This window comes from Sciurus carolinensis, chromosome X (genome assembly GCF_902686445.1).
Source record: "Sciurus carolinensis chromosome X, mSciCar1.2, whole genome shotgun sequence".
Classification (NCBI taxonomy): domain Eukaryota; kingdom Metazoa; phylum Chordata; class Mammalia; order Rodentia; family Sciuridae; genus Sciurus; species Sciurus carolinensis.
The window spans coordinates 114,253,032-114,275,583 of NC_062232.1; the positions used below are offsets into that span (position 1 = coordinate 114,253,032).

General features: G+C 40.8%; 1 protein-coding gene across 6 annotated transcripts in view; it reads left to right on the forward strand.

Annotated features, from left to right (window-relative positions):
- Nucleotides 1–11,413: 11,413 nt before the first annotated feature.
- Nucleotides 11,414–22,552, forward strand: part of LOC124972123 (integrator complex subunit 6-like) — a 71,084-nt gene continuing 59,945 nt past the window's right edge. For 3 of the 6 annotated variants that reach the window (XM_047536346.1, XM_047536348.1, XM_047536350.1), the window contains exons 1-2: nt 11,418–11,859; nt 11,991–12,068. In XM_047536346.1, coding sequence (XP_047392302.1) covers nt 11,749–11,859; nt 11,991–12,068 — 189 coding nt within the window. In that variant the 5' untranslated portion in view covers nt 11,418–11,748. Of the gene's footprint in view, nt 11,860–11,990; nt 12,069–22,552 lie in introns of all 6 variants that reach the window. The other 3 variants (XM_047536352.1, XM_047536351.1, XM_047536347.1) reach the window with 3 other exon arrangements.

Sequence of the window (22,552 nt, forward strand, 5' to 3'; positions counted from 1 at the left end):
AGTGAGAGAGCATCCTGATGACGGAAATACAGAGAGAGATCGAGGCGGAAATCATATCGCCTTTTAAGACCTTGTCTTGGCCATCACACCACACTGGCTCTACTATACGCCATTGGCCACGGCAGTCTCAAGCCCCCTTCTCCAGATTCAAGGGTGAGAAAACTAGATCCCACCTCCCAGATGGGAGAGTGTTAGTCATATTTTAAGAGCATGTGGGGTGAGATTAATGCATAGTCGTGCCCATCTTTGGAAAACAAATCTGTCACACTTCATCAGACCTTAAGGTGAATTAGACTATTAATGGCTTCATGGATTATCACTTTGAGAAAGACTTGCATTGTGTTAGTCAGTTTTTCCATTGCTGTGACCCAAATACCTGACAAAAACTACTTAGAGAAGAAAAAGTTCATTTGGGGTTTATAGTTTCAGAGGTCTCAATCCATAGATGGCTCACTCCATTTCTCTGAACCTGAGGTGAGGCAGCCTATCATGACCCAGTGCAGAAAAACCACTCCCATCATGGAAGAAAGGAAGCATAGAGAGAAGGGAAAAGGGGCTACAGGGAAGATGTACCCTTCCAGGGCACACCCGCAGTGACCTACTCCTCCAGCCATGACGTACCTCCCTACAGTTACCACCCAGTCAGTTCATTCTAATTAGGATGGACTGATTAAGTCACAGTTCTCATAACCTACTAATTTTATCTCTAAGTATTCCTGCATTAACAGACATTTTTGGGAGACACCTCATACCCAAGCCATAACATGCACATAGTCTAGGGACCCTGATGACATCCAGTGTTTTAATCTAAACAAATAAGTCACTATAAAGTTGGGGAGGCAACATCATTAATAGTAGGGAGCATGGTTGGAGTATGAAATTTTAGTCTTTGATTTAAAAGATATTTTAAAGATATAATATGAAAACTTTAAAAAGACTCAAAAGTCTTTCACAAGCTGTGTTACCTTTCTGTTGCTATCGCAAAATACCTGAGAAAAAACAACTTATTAAGGAATTATTTTGGCTTACAGTTTCAGAGGTTTCAGTTCATGGTCACTTGGCTCCATTGTTTCTTGCTCTATGGTGAGGCAGAACATCATGGCAGAAGGGCGTGGTGGAGCAAAGCTGCTCAACTCATGGCGGTTGGAAAGCAAAGAAAGAAAGAGAGGAAGGTGCCGGGGACAAATACATCCTTCAAAGTCACCTCTTTCAACTAGGCCCCACCTCCTGAAGCTTACATCACCTCCCAATAGTGTGATTAGCTGGGGGCCAAACCTTCAACACATGAGCCTTTGGGAGACATTTCAGATCCAAATCATGGCATTCAAGCTTCTCTGTGATCTGACTCTTGCCTAATTCTTGTGGTTAATCTTCCATTTATTCCTTAATTCACACTTTAACTCCAATGCATGCCAAATGTCTAGAAGCTTATCAAACTATCTTAAGCCAGCTTCTCTAGAAGCAGAGCCTGAGGCAGGGATTTGGTCCTTGTAATTTACTGATAGAGAACTCTCAGGAAGAAGGGAGTGTAGGAAGCAGGATGGGGCAGGGGGCTTAGCAAAGTAAGAATGTGGGCTGCTTTGCAGTCAAGCTTGGGTCCAGATCGAAGTTACAAAGGCGTTGTCATTCTGAGGCAAGTGTCAGGCAGTCATTGGCTGCAGGAAGGGGTGATAGCAGGCTGCTGATATGATAAGGCCTGACCTCCACCAAAGGTGACTTCCACTCCTAAGGGCAGTTTTCTGGAGAAATGGGAGCAGTACACAAATGAAGCAGCCTTGGGATTGGAGGCTCTGGCCAGTAAAGGGAACCTGGGGACCTGGGGACTTGGGAAGACCACCTGTGGGGACATCACACAAATGAATCAGTTTCAAGGCTTCATACTATGGTACCTAATATTTCTTTATTTTGGGAGATAATCACCTCTCTGTCACTAACTCATCTTCATCTCAGGTCAAGTTCAGGTGCATCTCTTTCAGGAGGCTTTCCGTGATAACTCTTCAGCTATGTCCTCTTCATCTGTGCTCATGTGGAATCTTGTGTAACTCTGTCTCTGAGCACTTACCACACTGTATTAAAAACATCTGTCTCTATATCAGGCTTTTCCAGTGGAAAGCAGTGTACCAAGGCAGGAACCATGTCCTGTTTGTCTTTCAACCTCAGGCATGTAGCAAAATGCCAAGCAGAACCTAAGTAAATATCTGATGAACTGAACACCAAGTAAATGGCTTCTGTGGCCACGTAAGTCCAGCTTGCTCTGCTGCCAAGAACAGTTCCATGTGGGAAGAGGGAAAATGGGAAGACTAGCAATATGCTTGGGATGAATTAAGTGATTTATGAGATATAAACCAGGGGTTCTCACTATACTTAAGTAAAAATAGATTCTACAATTCCTTTTTATTTTATTTTTTTTGTAGTGCTGTGGATAGAACCCAGGGCCACAGCATGATAGGTGAGCACTCTACCACTGAGCCTATGGATACATTTTAAAGGATATATTCTAACATTGATTCAATGTTGCCAATTTTTTTATTTTTATTTTTTATTTTTACAGACTGCATTTTGATTCACTGTACACAAAATGGGGTACAACTTTTTATTTCTATGGTTGTACACAATGTAGATTCACACTATTCATGTAATCATACATATACATAGGGTAATACTGTCTGTTTCATTCTACTATCTTTCCGTCTCATTTTACTGTCTTTCCATCTCAATTTTTTTAAAGTAGCCTTCAGGAAAAAAAGAGAAGAATCATGAAGCCTACACTTTAGCAGGAATCAAAAAATTGTTTTAATCAGTGGAAATGGTTTGGTACAAAAGCTGGTTTAGAATTCTTTACATCACAGATACTCCTAAGAAGTTAAAAGAAAACTAAAACTAAAATAGATTGGCACTCTGGGCTACATAAGATGCAAAGGACCTAAACCAAAGGAAAGGCAGCAAGGAGGTGGATTCAAGTAATATCCAAAAGGTAATAACTAGACAGCAATTGATGGCCTGGTGGATGTGGGGAAAACGAGAGATGGAAGAAGATTCTAGGTTTCTGGAGACAGGAGAGGATGAGACTGACTGTGACAGGTCTCCCTCACCACTGTGCTCAGAAATCACTCTATGTGTCATGTGCACCCCTGGGACTCTACACGCAGAATAAGGATTCTCTTGCCTGGTGAGTCCCTGACATTCCAGAGGCAGAGTTTGAGGCTGACTTGTTTGCTGATGTATATCTAGCTCCTAGAACAATGCCTGACACATAGTTGATGTTTCATAGATATTTGTTGAATGCATCCCTGTCACATGAATCTCTTCCCTTGTCCCCCATCTCAGCCCACAATTTCCGTTTTACCCAAGCTAGAATATTGACCATCCTTGACTCTACCTTTTTCCTCCCACTGCATGTTCAGTCCGTGGCTAGGGCTTGACGTTCCTCCTGCTTCAGTGCCTCAGTTTTCTCTGTCTCAGCACCTCCTAGATTGTAGGAGTACACTCCTTACCTGTCTTGTGGAGTTCGTTTCTTGACCCCATCCAATCCATTTTCCATGCTGCAGATAGAATGATCTTACCCAAACATGACCTGTTGAGAGTTATTCAGTGGTTCCTTTGCTGTCTCCAAGATAAAATTCAACTCCTTATAGGGCCAAATAAGCCCTGCCTGACCTGGCTCCTGCTCACCTCTCCAAGTTCATTTCTGGTCACTTCTTTCCCCATCCTATTCCCCACCCCAGCTCCCTTACACTCCAGCCATACAAAAAATACAAAAAAAAAAAAGAATTTTCTTTTTTTCTTTAGGGTCTCTTTCAGTCTCTCTCAACATTTCACTGACCTCACTGTATTCTGGCAGGGACACTTTCACGTCTCCCCTATACCATTTCTTGCTCTCTAGCAGCCTTTTTCATCAGGCTAATTCCTAAGTTCCTCTAGGCGAGAGTGAGTTTTGCATCACTATGACAAAACCTGACAAGAATAACATAGAGGAGTAAAAGTTTATGTTGGCTCTCAGTTTCAGAGGTTCATTCCACGGTTGACTGATTCCTTAGCTCTGAACCTGAGGTGAGGCAGAACATCATGGCAGAATGTGTGGAGGAGGAAAGCAGCTCAGGACATGGCAACCAGGAAGCAGAGAGCTGGAGTGCAAGGAGCCAATAATCCCAAGGGCACACCCCCAGTCTCCTACTTCCTCCAGTTACATCCTTCCTGCCTATAGTTACTACCCATTAATTCACTTAAATTATTAATTCATCAAACAAATTAATCCACATATTAGGTTACAGCTCTCATAATGCTATCTTTTCATCTCTGAACATTCCTGCATTGTCTCACACATGAGTTTTTGGGGGACACCTCATATCCAAATTATAACAGATGGTTTCAAAGTCAGATCCTTCAGGAAACCTCTGCATGCACCCCTAACCTCTCTACCCTTTCTAGAATATGTGCTCCTTCTCATTGCTTCCATAACTTCCTGTATTTCCTGTCTCAGAGCATTTAATATATCATCACATCTGCTCTTTTGCTTATTTTCCTCCTAGAATATAAGATTTATGAGGGTACAAACTATAACTTTTTTTTGACGTGACGGGGATTAAACTCAGGGCCTTGCATATGCTAGGCAAGTGCTCTACCACTGAGATACAGCTCCAACTATTTTTTAAAAATTTTTTCATACATGTATATAGGGTAATAATGTGTCTCATTCCACCATCATTCCCATCCCCACTGCCCCATTCCTCCCCTCACTCTCCTCTGCATAATCCAAAGTTCCTTCATTCTTCCCTACCCACCCCTCACTATGGATCAGCATCCACTTATCAAAGAAAACATTCAGCCTTTGTTTTTTGGAATTGGCTTATTTCACTTAGCATGATATTCTCCAGTTCTATCCATTTACCTGCAAATGCCATAATTTCATTCTTCTTTAAGGCTGAGTAATATGTCATTGTATGTATGTACCACATTTTCTTTATCCATTCGTCTGTTGAAGGGCATCTAGGTTGGTTCCATAGTTTAGCTATCGTGAATTGAGGTGCTATAAACATTGATGTGGCTGAGTCAGTGCAGTATGCAGATTTTACATCCTTTGAGCATAAACCAAGGAGTGGGATAGCTGAGTCAAATGGTGGTTCCATTCCAAGTTTTCTTAGGAAACTCCATACTGCTTTCTAAAATGGTTACACCAGTCTGCAGTTCCACCAACAATGTATGAGTGTACCTTTTCCCCCACATCCTCAGGAACACTTATTGTTGCTTGTATTCTTGATGATTGCCATTCTGACTGGAGTGAGATGAAATCTTAGAGTAGTTTTGATTTGCATTTCTCTCATTGCAAGAGATGATGAACAAAATTTTTCCATATGTTTGTTGATTGATTGCATTTCTTCTGTGAGGTCTCTGTTCAGTTCTTTAGCCCATTTATTGATTGGGTTTTTGTGTTTTTGGTGTTAAGTTTTTTGAGTTCTTTATATATCCTGGAGATTAATGCTCTATGTAAGGTGCATGTGGAAAAGACTTTTCCCATTCTGTAGGCTCTCTCTTCATGTTATTGGTTGTTTCCTTTGCTGAGCAGAAGCTTTTTAGTTTGAATCCATCCCTTTTATTGATTATTGATTTTACTCCTTGTGCTTTATGAGTCTTGTTAGGGAAGTCAGGTCCTAAGCTGACATGATGAAGATTTGGGTCTCCTTTTTCTTCTATTAGGTGTGGGGTTTCTGTTCTAGTCCCTAAGTCTTTGATTCACTTTGAGTTGATTTTTGTGCAGGGTGAGAGATAGAGGTTTAATTTCATTTTGTTACATATGGATTTCCAGTTTTCCCAGCACCATTTATTGAAGAGGCTATCTTTTCTCCAATATATGTTTATGGTGATTTTGTCTAGTATGAGAAAACTGTTCTCATGTAAGTTTGTCTCTGTGTCTTCTATTCTGTTCCATTAGTCTTCCTGTCTGTTTTGGTGCCAATACCATGCTGTTTTTGTTACTATATTTCTGTACTATAATTTACAGTCTGGCATTGTGATGCCTCCTGCTTCACTTTTCTTGCTAAAGATTACTTTGGCTATTCTGGGTCTATTATTTTTCTAAAAGAATTTCATGACTGCCTTTTATATTTCTATGAAGAACATCATTGGAATTTTAATAGGAATTGCATTAAATCTGTATAGTGGTTTTAGTAGTATGGTCATTTCAACAATATTAATTCTGCCTATCCAAGAGCATGGGAGATCTTTCCAACTTCTAAGGTCTTCTTCAATTTCTTTCTTCAGTGTTCTGTAGTTTTCATTGTAGAGGTCTTTCACCTCTTTTGTTAGATTGATTCCCAAGTATTTTTTTGAGGTTATTATGAATGGGGTAGTTTTCCTAATTTCTCTTGCAGTGGATTCATTGCTTATGTTTAGAAATGCATTTGATTTATTGAGTGTGTATATCCTGCTATTTTACTTAACAGTTCCAACTATTTTTGAAATTTATTTTGACATGACATCTTGCTGTTTCCCAGGCTAGCCTTGAAATTGTGATCGCCATGTCTCAGTCTCCCAAGTAGCTGGGATTACAGGAATGCACCACTATGCCCAGTGGACTATGTCTATTATTGCTTTTATTTAATACTTATGAAGAGCTCTACTCTCTACTAAGCACTTCTATAAGCTCTTTATAAATATTAATTCCTATAATTTTCAAAACAATCCTAGGAGATGCTATTACTCTTACTGTTATCTAGACGATGAAACTGGGACAGAGAGATGTTAAGTAATTGCCTAAGGTCACACAATCTGGTAAATGGCAGAGTTGGAATTCAACCCCCCAAATTCAAGGTCTTAATCACTAAAGTATGCTGTTTCCCCTGCTCCCCTATGTATCTTCATTGCCTGTCATCTGCAAGGTCCACCCAAGAAATATTTGAAGAAAATCAAGAAAGAATGACTAAATTAACAGACTGTGGAAATTACACCGTCCTTTGTGAGGGCAGCAGGGAGAAATGAGTAGCCACAGAATGAGAGAGAGATTAAGTTAGCAATTAGTAAATGTGAAAAAGAAATAGTTCAAGGGGTAAAAAGACTCCAGGAGAAATGGCAGGTGATGAATAGCAAGGTAGCTGGGGGTTGGGGAGCTCAGGAAGGCAAGTGACAAATAGCTCTGCACTCAACAAAGGAAAATATAGAACAGACCATTGGACTTGACCAGGGGCAGGCCACTGGGGACTTCTGAGTGGTTTCCATGGAGTGCTGGGGAGAGAAACCAGAATGCATGGGTTTGAGGAGTGAGTGGGTGTTGGAGTAAGCAGGCAGGAGATTGAACTCTCCTCTGAGCCATGAAAACCAGGATTTGGGAGGAGGTTAAGTAAGATCTTTTTATCAAGATGTGCTGAATAGGAGCTGCTTGAAGCCAAGAGGGAAGAAATCTGTGGAGGGTGAGAAGTCAAAGTGGCCTTCACCAAAGCCAAGTGTCGGTCTCCTACATGGTTGTGGACCACATGGTGGCCAGCCATATGACTTGTAAACATGGGGCAAAGTCTGCTAACATCTGTGTGAGGGGAATAGAAGCCAGGAGAGTAGTACCTTGCAGAAATTCCTTCCAATGAGGGAAATGTGGCTTCAGACATGACGTAGAGAGGTCTGGAATAGGGGAATGTGATAAGGTAGAAAAGGGAATTGATTTAGGAGCTCCTAGTGAACGAAAAGCAGATAAAAAGCAGAGACATGAAGAGGAAAGAGGAAACTATTTTCAAGAGCCCACAAGTTCAAAAAACATGAGAAGACTAGAAAGAAGACAGGATGGTCAGAGCTGCAATTAAAAAAAAAAAAGAATCAGTTTACTGGTCAGAGGCCTCACAGTGAAAATGAGCCTGAAATTAGGTACCAGTTAGGAAGAATATTTGACTGAGGGTGACAGTGAGCAGTGGTTCCCAAGAGTCACTTTATAAAGTAGGATGATTGGAACATAAAGGATACTGCCAGAGTTGGGAAGGAGAGGATGTCAATTCAAGGACTTGATCTGAAGGGGCCCACTGGTACCCCAAATTAAAAGGCTGTGGATCCCTAGGGAAAAGGACTTGGGCCTACAAACCGACTCTGGAGGGGGCTGACAGGCAGGGGCAACAAGGCAGGGCTGAGTGGCACTAGGAAAAGAGCCACAGGATAATACCCAAGTAGGAAAACAGTGAAAGAATGAAAACCACAGCATAGTTGACAACTTCTTTCAACAGCCATGTATTTTTATTAGGCATTTATTTATTTTTGAAGTACTTGGAAAGGAACCCAGAGCATCACACATGCTAAATGCCCTACCACTAAGCTACATCCCCAGCCCAACAACCATTTATTAAGCAAGTACTTTGTGCCACACATTTGTTACAGGTGCTGACTGATCTTAAGGAGTTTATATTCTGGTGGGAGAGACAAGTTCATTCGAGGCACAAATAACCCCAATACAAAGAAGGTTGATGTTCTGTAGCAGAAAAAGATGTCAAAAGAGTTCTGGGGTTTTAGTGTTGACGAATTCCAAAGAAACATGCTATAGAGGTCTATACACCATCTACTATAATACAGAGTTTAATTTCCTCCAGAAAAAGAGTGGTTGAACACTGAGGGTTTGGGTTTGGGTTTGATCTGAATAAATAACACATCCAATAAATTGTTGTTTTTTGTATATTGTCACCATTTTTGTATTTTATGAGATATGGATATTTTTCAGATTCTATGTTTTCACCATTTCAGTTACATTTGAGCTCATGCCACAAAAAATAAATAACATGCCTTCTTAGAAAAAAAACCAAATACATTGAAAGGCATTTGCCTGCCTGGGAAGAATACCTTTTTCAGAGGTCCACACTGTGGGAGCTGCATGTCCTCAACCACTGTAGAATTATGTAAATGAAACTATTTGTCCTTCACTAATACTGGTAAATCATTTTTGAAAACAGTTTTTGTATTATTCACCTGGGAGAGACTTTTTCAAATACTTTGTATGTGATTTTTAACATAGCCGCTTTTCTGATTATTAAAGTAAGGCACTTCCATTGGAGAAAAGTTGAGAGAAAGTATAGAGGAGATTTTTTATGTTATCTTAAAATACCGCTTGTGAACTGGGTCATATCATAGCTTAGCAGTCCTTTTTCATATATATATATATATATATATATATATGAAATATATATATCACATATATACATACATATACATATATGAAATATATATCACATATATGTAAATACATATATGTGTGTATCTACGTATCCATCACAATAAAATATAAACTCCTAATAAGAAATCATATAATTCTTCAACAAAAGGATAGTCTAAGCAATCAACCAACCCAATGCATTTATTTTGGCAGGCTGAACATGCCGTATTATTACTCAGAATTGACTTTAACAAAAACTAAACTAGGTGAAGTTTGTTTCCATGATCTTCCTACCTTATGATAGGCAGAATTCTTAGATGGCCCCCACGATCTACATCTACTGGTATTACATCTGTTGTAATCTCCTGCGGGACCTGTGGCTTGCTCCTAGGGGCTAGAACATGGCAAAGGTAATGGATGTTACTTTCATGATTATGTTATATAAGGTTCCATGTTAGCAGATAGGAGTGAGAGATTTCCCTGCTGGCCCTGAAGAAGAGACCATGTTCCCATGACTGGGAACTATAATAGCAGGTGGACCTGAGGGAGGCATCCAGCCTGCCTACATACAGCCTCAAGGAAATGAATTCTGCCAAGAGTGTGCATGAGCTCAGAAAATCATTCTTTTTCCAGTTGAGCCTTCAGAATAAAATGGCCTGATGCATGCCTTGACTGTAGCCTTATGAGACTGAGAAGAGAATCCAGTGGGTTAAACTCAGATCCCTGCCTCCTGGAAACCATGAGATAGGTAATAGAGGTATGTGCCGTTTTAAGCTGCTGAATCTGTGTTAATTTGTTACAAAGAAATAGAAAACTAACACACAGGCCCCCACTGATCCTGTACTTTTAGTACTCTAGCCCATATAGCTATTGTCCTTCTCCAATATATTCATATCAGCATCTTTTTCATCCTTTCTCCTATCAATATCCTAACATTCCACCACACTGGGTATGATTGTACCATGCATAGTACAATCTCTGAATTTTCATTCATACCATTCCTTCCAACCTACAGTCCCTCCTTTCCCTCTTTGTGCCTTGACCTTGAAACTTTCTGAACTTCTGGAACACTGGACCATTGCTTCCACTGCACATTTATTTGCATCACCATTTGTCCTTGATTCATACACTGCCATGTGACCTCTTTTGAAATCTCATTTCCCTGAAAATACTATCAAATATGTATATAGAATGTATATAACACATAGAACAAATATATTGGATGTCTACATAGAATATTTAAAAGATTATACATATGTGTGTGAGAGAAATCATCTTTACTCACCAAAATTGCAAAGTCATTGAAACTCAGGATTCCACATTGTGTGGGTATAGCATGTTGCTAGAAATACTCTGTATTTAAAAATTGTGTCACATGGTCACAACCATGTCTGGTTGACTACTTACTGAGCCCTTCCGCAGAGGCAGAGCTGATAGCATCCCCATTGTTACCCTAACATCAGGAGCTGCAATTTCCTATTCTGAAAATTGAATATGATGTCATCTACCATAATTATTTCAAAGATTAAATAAGTCTACCATGGTTGCCCTGTACTTCGTGGGTGCTCAATTGTGAATTGAAGTAGAATCTGGTTGGCAAACCTCCCATGTGTAAAGGCTGTGCAGACACACAGTGGTGGAATTATCACAGACAGGTCAATGCTTCAAAGAGCTCAATAAAACTGGAGAAGTGTGTGCATACAAAAGGCCAGTTTCGGTATCAGTTAAAGACTTAGTTTCCTTTCTAACTAGACATACATGGAATACAAGGCCAGCAAACAGCGCACAAATACTGATCAAGACGAGGGCTGAATCCAAAGGAATGTGAGTAATTCTGGCCAGGAAAGAAGTTTGCCACTTCTGAAATGTTTTGGTCTTAGCCACTGGCAGGATTCATCGATTGCAGTTAGTAAAACATTTTCTGTGCAGCCCGTCCATGCATCTGCATCTGTACTTCTGTACAACTGTTGCTCAATTCACTATTCCTTTCGAATCATCTTCTTTGAGGAGAGAGCAAGAGAAAATTCATCCAAACCACCCGCAAGAATCACCCTAAAGACTTCCCAGTCCTTTAACGGAGAATCCCAAACCTACCAGGGGTCCTTTACATTTCCCTTTACCCCCTGCCTCGGTTCTAATTTGAACACCCTGGGTTCACCCAATTCCCTCCCTTTGCCCTGTCATCTGATGAATATGCAAATACAAGATAATTGTCAGCCAATGGCATGGATTCTGGTCACATGATACTGACGGTAGGTGAGCTGACTGAAGTTGTGTGTCGGTGAACAGAGAGAGCTCTCAGTCTGAGGCGAGCACTCTAGTGAGCGCAGACGGATGCTTAGGCAGTAGTCCTGGCAGCGGCAGCGGCGGCAGTTGTGGTGGCAGGAGAGGGGAGGGGGAGGGCCCCGAGGGCTACACACGCTCACACTTTCAAGTTCCCGTTCAGGGAGAGGAGGTGGGGCTGCTAAAAGAGGACGCCAGGAGCTGTCCCATCTGTCCCGTCCCGTCTCCCCCTCTTCCTATTACTCCCTGCCTCCTGGCTCTGCGAGAGTTGAGGGTTCGGCTGGCCGTACGTGGCAGTGAGGGCAAGAGAGCCAGGAGAGTAGGGAGCAGAGGCAGGGGTGCGGGGCAAGATGCCCATCCTGCTGTTCCTCATAGACACGTCCGCCTCCATGAACCAGCGCACTGACCTGGGCACCTCCTATTTGGACATTGCCAAAGGCGCTGTGGAGTTATTTTTGAAGGTAAAGGGAGGGGAGAGGAGTGATGGGTCTCGCTCCTGAGGGCTCGGGAGGTGGATTTAGGTGCTTCTGTAACGCTCCTATCATTCTCCTCCTTTCCTACGCGACCCCCTCCGTCATCCCTCGCCCCGCAGCTGCGCGCCCGGGACCCGGCCAGCCGCGGAGACAGGTACATGCTGGTCACCTACGACGAGCCCCCGTACTGCTTCAAGGTAAGCGGGCCATCCAGGCGGTGGCGGGCGGGAAGCGGCAGCAAGTCGGCGGGGGCTGCCTGCGCCCCGGCCCCCTCCCGCCTCGGTCCAGCGTCTCCGGCGGGCGTGCGGGCGGGGGTGGGGGACGCTGAGGGCGGGCGGAGCGGTGCCGTCAGCCGCTTCTGAGGAGCCGCGGCGCCCGGGCTGCGGGAGAGGGGAGGCCCTCAGGAGAAACCGCGGGAGGGCCGAGCTCGTGGCGCGAGGACCGCAGCCGCCTCAGAAGATGGCGGACATTTTGCTTTTGTATGAGCCAGCGAGAGAGAGACTGAGGGCGCTGCGGAGATGGAAAGGAGGAGGGGAGGGAGGAGAAGAAGGAGGAAGGAGGGCCGAGCCCGGGAGGGAGGCCGTAAGGCGGGCCCGCCCCTTCGGGGCGCTCGGCGCTCAGCCCTGGCCCGGCAGCGGGCGGAGCCTGCAACTCCGCCGGGAGGTGCTGCGCACTGGGCGCGCGGGCTTTCCTGGAGCCCGGGCTCCTCCTCTGGTTCCTCCTTCCTCCCCTCCGCGGCCCGCCCTGTCTTCCTCCCCCTCCTCAGGCTCTGCGCCGCTTCTCCTTCTCCCCCTCTTCCTCTCGCTCCCCTCCCCTTCCTGCTGAAGCTTGGCAGCGCCAGCCGCCGCCTTCGAAGGCCACACTAGGGCTTTTACACTCTGCGGCCTCGAACCCACCCCCGCCCAATCGGAAATCTGTCCGCCCAGGCAGCTCCCAACCCCCAGGCCCAGAGACGCCCATTCCGTTTCTGCTGGGGACTCGGTCAGGTTCAGCCCGGTTTTGTTACCTTAGCTCCTGTTAGTGTTTCACCGGAGATTCCAGCAAAGCCACTACGTGTGGGGCGGGGAGAGAGATGCCCAGGCACAACCCACCAGGGGCAGAACTTTTTAGGGACCTGGCCTACCTGTTTGCATTAGAAATTAGGCTTGTGCCAGCCACGTAGGGATTTGGCCAGGAACAAGCAAGCAAGAAAGGGAAGACTAAAATGTGAGCAGTTATGCTCGTCCATTTCGATGAGTTGATTCTCAGGGTTCTGATCCACCGGAGAGAAGTAGGGAGGACTTAGGCTCTGTGCGACAGTTAGTTTATGCTCCCATGGTGAGCAGATAAAGAACTTCTTCGCCTGCAGTTGCCTGATAAAATAGAACTCCAACTGGTAAAGCAACCTGCGGAGGAGTCGTGCTTGACTGTTTTGTCACTGTAAAGTTATTACCATAATCCTTGACGTCTTTCGCTGGACTGTTCTCCCCCTCGGAATTATCTCGGTGGAGCTTCGGAGGGGCAGTCTGGATGGGCTGTAATCCGTTTCCGCAGAGCAAGGAGTTTTAATGAGTGCAATCTACCAGGCTGAACAGTTCGTCAAAGAGTTTCCTTCAGACATAAGAAAACCAAAGGGAGACTGACTTGGTAGCTCGTAGCTTCCGTTAACAGTTTGATGAATGGTCCCCCTTGACACTATACTGGTTTCCTTGCTTTGTTTTCATTTTTTTAAATGCGTCTTTTTAGAAAAATTGAGCAAGTTGATGTGTTTCAAAATGCCATTCGCTTTTTAAAACTCTCAGTTTCTGGTCTTGGGTTATAGCTCCGTGGTAGAGCGCTTGCCCAGCGTGTGTAAGGCACTGGGTTCCATTCTCAGCACCACATATGAATACGTAAAATAAAGGCCCATTGACAACTAAAAAATATTTTTAAAAAAAAATCAGTTTCCTGAAAGTGGGAATTTTTTTTTTTGCACTTACAAAAGCAGATGTTCATACATCCTGGGTCTGAATGACCACACCTTTTGACTACTAATACAGATGAGAACTCACCATTTGTACTGTGAACATTTGAAGGCATGCCCCTTAATTTCGAATAGTAAAAAGGATAAATTACAAAGCACTGTGCCTATTTTTTATCTTTAAAGGGACAACTTACTTAGCATTTTCTCAAATGCTAGGACTGACATATATCTACATATATATCATATACACACCCACATACATATATATGTGTACATATATATAATCTATAAAACTTGTATGGCAAAATTTATTGAATTCTTTTCTTTGTAAAGGAAAAGCAAAGTTTTATCCCACTCGTTTAACTATCATTACATCTTTTCCACCTAGCACATATTCCTTTATATTCTGCTTCTTCCACTTATTTTATTCCATGAATTATTCCAGCTGCCACATAGTTTTCAATACTTAAAAGTTTTTAGTGATTATATATCTTAGCTGTGGTTTTAAAGAAGATCCAGATGGAACAGAAGAAAAAAGTTGGATTTTAGTTTAGTGCAAATTTCATCTGTTGGTTCTTTTTATTCTGCTACCTTATATACTGTATTTTTTCCAAAAGCAAAAAACATTTGATTTTTTCCTCAGTAGGTCAAATATGGGAAGCTACCTTGTATATATGTCTAGTTATTAATAATTGATTATCTTCATCTTAGTCTTTTTGCTTTTCCACAGTTTTTTAGGTTTTCCATTTTACTCTTAGGTGATAACTACGTGTTCTAGAAAAAAGTAATCTCATGATGTTCTTGTCATTTTATTCTTCATACTACAATTACTAATACAGGTCATATTTTGGTGATATTTTCCTCTTTTGAGTCTCTTTTTGATCATTCACTCCTACTCCCCTTTCCCCCATTCGGTGGTAACTTATTAGTTCTTTTGCTTTTAGGATCTAGCTTGCTTGGAAGGTTGGACATTTTATAACATCTGGTGTTTTTTTTTTTCTTAAGATTTAGTCTAGTATTTTACTTGCTAACAGTTAGGAGTCATGGATGTCTGTTTTCTGTCTCACTGTTTATCAAACAGGCTTTTCTTTGATGGTCAGCAGGCATCTTAGTTTCTACTTAAAACTTAGTTGTTCATTAGGAGTCTGAGGCCCTTTGAGCAAAGTGATGTTAGGTAGGGTTTTATTGGTAGCTTATTCTTTGCAGAATAATGTGTGTTTTTTTCAATTTCTCTAAGTGTGGAGAACCATTGTAACTATTTACTTCTCAGGTTTTGGTTATCCAACTCTAAATACTGTAAAATGAATTTTATTTTGTACTGGAGGAGCCATTTCTATTGGTATTGTAACAGGCATGAGTTGTGCATTTGGTTGGGAGATTTTTCCCTAACAGGCATGCCACTATTCCCAGTATATCCACTTACAAGTTCTGACAATAAATCTTGTTGTGAAAAGTTACTGTGACTGGATTTTTTTCCTGATGTGTATCTGTTGAATATGTCAATATAGTATTTCGCCAAAGACTTAGTAACTTTTTACTATATAGCTCTTGGCACATGGTTGTGTGCTCTTTTAAAATTAGTCATACCTTTTATTTGCAGTTAGCTTTGCATGGTTGAAATTAAGCTTGATTTGGGGACCATATAAAAAGCATATGGAATGTAAGCATAGTGTGCCACATCTGTTTTAAGTGTTGCTTTGTAAATAAGTTTTATGAATAGTTCACAAGTGTTAACACTACATTTATTTGCAGTGCATCTTCAGTGTACATAGCTAGGATGAAACCCTATTTAATATTTTGAAATTACCAATACATTCTTATAAGACTAATACAGGACATGGCTTTAAAAAATGTGTATGTGTTTGTATGCATAATAATCCTTAATCATCTTGGCTGAGGTTCTGCTGTCTTGTATGTTTTGTTTTGTTTTGTTATGAATTATAATTTCCTTTCATTCAGTGATGAGGAGAGGAAAGCTTGTTGAAAGAAAATAAGCCACCAGACTGAGATTTATATTAGCATAAGTATTCAAAATAGTTTTATGTTTGAAGCTAGTTTCTTAAAATTATTTCTTATTTGTTAAGGGAAATTATTTTTAACATAAAATGGAGTCATTTTTCTAGAAATAGTTGATACACATGTAAAAAACACTGGACAGAATTTTAAAAATATATACATATAAATAGGAAGAGATACTGTTTCAAAGCAATATCCTAGTCCAGCAATTTGAAAACCTGAAACATTTGGAAAGTGAACATTTCCTGTGAAGGTTACTTTTGAGCATTCTGTACCTAGCTTTGCTTCCTGATATCTGCACGTATCAGAAAAAAAGCATAATTTTGGCTTACAGATTAAGGAAGTGAACTTAAACTTTTTATTTCTTATTTTTTTAATTTTTAGCTTCAAGATATTTTATTAACAGCTATTACAAACAGTAGGATAGCTCAATTAGTTTATGAAGTACAAAATCAACATACAATAGTCAGTAGTTTACATATATTCAAACAATCTTTTGGAAGATTTAATGGAAGAAAAGATTTCATATATAACACTACCAAAAATATTAATATCTTTGTCAATAAAAATTTGAGACCTATTGAAAATAAAAGTTAAAATACCACTGAAGCCAAAAAAATAGACTTTCTACAAATAGAAGGACCCATCTATTGTGTAAATTAATTTGTAAATTTAACAAAATCTCAATGAAAACTTTACAGTTTTAAGCTATATCACCTAATGCTAAATTTAGTGGAAAAAAAAAAACACAGAAGTGGGAACAGCACTAAAACACATTAAGGCTTTTTTAAAAGCCTAAATAATTTAAGAGTATCATACTGGTCTATTAGCACAACAGAATGCCCAGATGTAAGTTCACTCAGATACATATAAAAATTGAATATATAAAGAGGACATCATCTCAAATCACTGGGAAAAAGAAGTAGTCAGTAAATGTTACAGGGATAAGTAAAGTAATATCCCTGCCTTACCTCATATACGATGATAAATTCCATATGTACCAAAGATATTTTAAAAATAATACAACCATTAAATAGTAAGAAGAAAACTTGAAAATTTTTTCTTACAAATCTGGAGTTAGCAAGAACTATCTAATAACCTTTCATGACTCAAAATCCCCAAGTCATAAATTATTTCACTGATACTTTCTCTTACATAAAAATCAATTTTTTTATGGAAAGAAGCATCATAAACAAGGTTTTTAAAAAAGACAACTAAGGGAGATATTTACAGCTCATATTACAAACAGCTATCTTTCCTAACATGTAAATTGACAAAATCATAACCCTTTCAAAACATAGAAAAAGGAAATAAAATTTGCTATTAATGAACAATAAGATAGTTAACTTCACTCATTAAAAAAGAGAAATGTAAATTAAAACTGTGAATGAGGGCTGGGGATATAGCTCAGTTGGTAGAGTGCTTGCTTCGTAAGCACAAGGCCCTGGGTTCAATCCCCAGCACCGCAAAAAAAAAAAAAAAAAAAAAAAAAAAAAACTGTGAATGAAAGACCGTTTTCTCTCCATTGGCAAAAATCCAAAGTTAACTAACATACTCTATTGATAGGACTCTGTAGGGGAAAGCACTTTCTCATGCATTCTGACAGCGGTGTGTTAAAGTCACCCCAAATTATTGTGTTGTGGTCTATTTGATTCCTGGAATTGAGAAGGATTTGTTTGATGTACAGGGATGCGCTGTTGTTCGGGGCATAAATATTTATGATCGTTATGTCTTACCTTAAGCAGAATGAAATGTCCTTCTTTATCCCTCTGACGCACTTTGGCTTGAGTTCACTTTATCTGATATAAGGATGGAAACCCCCACTTTTTGACTGAGTCTGTGAGAATGGTATGTTTTTTCCCATTCTTTCACCTTTATTTTGTGGATGTCCTTTCATATGAGAGGAGTCTCTTGAAGGCAGCATATTGTTTGGTCTTGCTTTTTAATCCAGTATGCCAGTCTATGTCTTTTGATTGATGAGTTTAGGCCATTAACATTCAGGGTTATTATTGAGACATGATTTGTATTCCCAGTCATTTGGGCTTATTTTTGGTTTTTAACTTGACTTGGTTTCTCCTTTGATTGGCTTTTCCTTTAGGGTATTTCCTCCCTTTGCTGACCTACATTCTTGTTTTTCATTTCCTCCTCATAGAATATTTTGCTGAGAATGTTCTGTAGTGCAGGCTTTCTATTTGTAAATTCTTTTAACTTTTGTTTATCATGGAAGGATTTTATTTCATCTTCAAATCTGAAGGTTAGTTTTGCTGGGTGTAAGATTCTCGGTTGGCAACCATGTTCTTACAGAGCTTGAAATATGTTGTTCCAGGCCCTTCCAGCTTTTAGGTTCTGGGCTGAGAAATCTGCTGATATCCGTATTGGTTTCCCCCATATGTAATCTGATGCTTTTCTCTCTCAGCCTTCAAAATTCTATCTTTATTTTGAATGTTAGGCATTTTCATTATAACGTGCCTTGGTGTGGCTCTGTAATTTTGTGCATTTGATGTTCTATAAGCCTCTTGTATTTGATTTTCCATTTCATTCTTCAGGTTTGGGAAATTTTCTGATATTATTTCATTCAATAGATTGTTTATTCCTTTGGTTTGTATCTCTGTGCCTTTCAATCCTGATAATTCTTAAATTTGGTCTTTTCATGATGTCCCATAGTTCATGGAGGTTTCGTTCATGACTGTGTTTGGTCAACTTTATTTTCAAGATTAAATGTTTTGTCTTCATTGTCTGAGGTACAGTCTTCCAAGTGATCTAGTCTGTTGGTGAAGCTTTCTATTGAGTGTTTTATTTGGTTTATTGTTTCCTTCATTTCAAGGATTTCTGTTTGTTTTTTTTTCCAGAATCTCAGTCTCTTTGTTAATGATCTTTTGCTTCCTGCAGTTGCTCTTTTAACTGTTTATTGGAGTGATCATTCATTGCCTGCATTTGCTCTCTTATCTCATCCTTTGCTTCACGAATCATTTTAATTAAGTATGTTCTGAACTCCTTTTCTGACATTTCTTCTACCATGCTCTCATTGGATTCTGTTAATATAGAGTCTTGGTTTGTTTGGAACATTTTCTTCCCTTGTTTTTTCATGTTGTTCACGTATCTTCCCCTCTAGCAGTGCAGATCTAGGGTATTGCAGTCTTCCCCCTATAGGCTTCTAGTGACCCTGCCGGTTTCCAAAACCTCTTCTTTAAGGGGGAGATCAATATTAGCAGCACCCAGTACAGACAATATGCAGCCCTAAACCAAATATCCCCTATGAAGATGTTAATAGTATTGTCATAATAAACAAAGAGTATGAGTTCAATTATTATCTTCAGTATAACAAATAGATTTGCAATGAAGTCTACAGTTTCTAATGGTGGACAAAGAGGATGGGGAGGGGTGGAGGATGTAACTGGGATAAGAATAGCGTATATAGAAGTGTACTAGATTGTAGGAAGAGTGAAAGTGGAATCAAAAGAAGATGGTTGTTAACACGAGAAAAGGGAGAAAGAGACTCTAAGGAAACAGGTAAACAAAAGGAAAATAGAGTGAGAAAAATCTATAAAATCTTAAAACTTTTCAAAAAGGAGAAAAAAAATCTACACTATAATAGTCATATAGTATTCAAACCTCCCAGTCTTCAGTAGCCTGATGCACGAGAGGTACCTGACAAGGAGCTTCCAGTCTCCAGCAGGCATCTCAGGATGAGTTTTGTCCCACCTAAAGATCGGAGCTATGGTTTTCAGGATTATCCAAGATGGCCGCTCTGGCTTCCAAATGTGTTGGCAAATGGGGAGCTGCAGCTCGGGATGTGGGTACTGAGTGCTTGTGGGGTCAGGTCAGGGGTCCCAAAGGCAGGGCACGGTTGGTCAGGCCAGGGATCCTGCAGGTCCTGGCTCTTGTCCCAAAATGGCAGCAACCACATGCAACCAAATCTGCGGGTACTGTGACAGTTAACTTCCAGGCAACAGCAGACAGCTGGTGATCCACTGGTGGTCTGTGGGTGGTCTGCAGGCTACCAGCAGACGATCACCAGGTGGACCTCGGGTGGTGGGTGATGGGTAGGTGAAAGGCAGGCAATGGGAAGGCAAGAAGTAGGCAAACGGCAAATGGTGGATGATAGGCGGCAGTCAGTGAGTGATCTGCACTCAAAAATAGTTGCTATGTTGGCAGACTATGGATAATCGAGGTGGACAAATGGGGTAAACAGCAGGGGATCCATGAGCAGCAAAGACTGTCTCACAGAGAAACAGATTTTCTTCTGCCTGAAACCTGAGTTGCGGAGCGACAAGGAACGCAGCCTCCCTCTAGTCTGCCATCCTGGATCTCTTGAACTTCTTTTTAAATGACGTGTTATAGACACTTAATGGAATTTTACTAAGACATGCCTTTTACATAGGTCCATGAATATATTCTATGGCCCTTATTTGGAAAAGGAGCAACTTTGAGGGGAGCCCTTCATTGGCTAGGAAGCTGTGGAAGTGCTTTGGGTGACATAGTAGCAGCATGGCTTGTAAGAGTGTTCTTAGATGATGCAAGATGCTTTTAAAACAAAATGCTGGAAGGCAGTGCAATGGTTCTCATGATGGATCGTTTCACTTGTGATTTTGCTTTCTTTTTCACCGTCCTCACTGGCCATTTGAGGCATTTGGCAGTAGCTATTTTGAGAAAAGAAAAGGGAAGAGTTAATGTAGGAGACTAGATCTCTGGGCAAGGGAGTAAGTACAATTTCCAGACTAGGGTCCAAACTGTAAGATAACTAAGGGACATTGTCAAAATCATGGAGGCCTCTCTATTCTGTATCTTCAACCTCTCTTGTGTCCATTTACTCTTACTTGCTTCAAGTTTTAACCTTCATCGTTTCTTACCTGGACCATTGTTGCATCAGCTACTCAATTGATAGTCTTGCTTTTCACCAAATTTCCCTCTTCATTACCAACAGATTGGTATTTTTCTTTTGTAGAATTAGGGACTGAACCAAGGAGTGGTCTACCACTGAGTCGAATCCTTGGCCATTTTTATTTATTTATTTATTTTTAGACAGGCTTTTTCTAATTTGCTGAGGTTGACCTCCATCTTGGCAGTCCTCCTGCCTCAGCCTCCTGAGTGGCTATGGTAACAGGTATGCACCACTGTGCCTGGCCCAGGTTGATAATCTTAATAAGATATAATGAAGTGGAATAAAATAATCATTCCTCTATGAAAAATCCTCCAGTGGCTCCCCATTACATTTGAGAATAAAGTCCAAATGCCTTGGCCTGACTTCCAAGACCCTTTGTGATCTGGCCCTATGTTACCTTTCCAACAATGTCTTTCCACATTCTTCTCTTCTCATGGGCCTCAGGCTCCAATCACAAGGAGAAATTAAGCCCTCTTTTCCAAACTCACTATGTCTTTTGCTATTTCATACCTCTTCCTGGGACATACTAGTTGGTTTGAGGTACTTCAACTCTTCATTCCACATTTACTACTCCAAACAATGTAACAATTCTGCCATCCCTTAACACTTTCTCTATTCCTTACCTATACACACACACACACACACACACACACACACACACACACATGTATCTGAACACATACAGCATGTTGTTTGTGTGTGTGTGTGATGCTGAGGTTCAAACCCACATCCTCGTGCATGGCAGGATGGCAGGCAAGCATTCAACCACTGAGCGACATCCCCAGTCCCTAGCATATGCATTAGATGGTGAATGTTAGAGTTTATAGTGACCTCAATAATGGGAGCTTTTTAAGGGCATATATTGGAACATTGCTATACATGTACCTCTGATACCTAAGGGAGTGCCTAGATTTTAGTAGCTACTCAATAAATGGAGAAAAAGATTTGAGGCAATTATGTGAGAGTGAAAGCTACTCAGCCCCCTCCCCCTCTCATTGCTACAACTGTTCCCCAGAAGGTAACATTTTTAACATTTGTTAACAGTTTGATATGTTTAATGTTTCTTGCAGCTAGCATTTTCATACAGATTCAGGTTTATAATATGATAGAATTATATTTTTATAAAATAAGTGTATTCCTCCTCTTTCTCTCTTTTGCTTGTTAGAGTATAGTTTATATACAGTAAAATGGAGGAGTCCTAATGACTTGATGCATTTTTATATTTATACATTCATGCAACTAACTCCCTAGGCCAAGATAGAGAACATTTCCATCAACCCAGAAAATGCTTCTTGCATCTTCTGCAATGTCTCCCTCCCCCGCTGCAGTAATACTGATCTGGTTTATATCAGTATTATAGTGATTGACCAAAATGGTTTTTCCCATGGATAGTATGATGGTGGATTGCTGCTATAGCAATCTAGCCATTCATTTACCATATGTTTATTGAGCACTTCCTGTGCACAAGACTTTGTTAGAGGGACCTACAGTGACACCAAGAAACATGTGGCCTAAGGGGACCAGAATAGTAGAAGATGGCTCTAGTCATCAGGGATCTTGAGAATAGTCGTTGGGAAAAGGTGACTGGAGAAGGTGGGTGAAGGTATGGGAGCTATCAAGAGCAGTGGATTCTTAACCAAAGCATTAGAGAGGAGGGAGGGAGGATGCACAGGCCTCTGTGAGAATTCAGTTTATCTGGTCAAGATTGTGACTATTTCAGGCTAGACAGCAAAAGGGCTTTGAAGTCTATTGGCTAGCATGTGTACATTTATTTTGAGATGAAGAGCTATTCAACAGATTTGAAGAAAATGGGCAATGTTTGTTGTCTGTCTCTGTGCTTG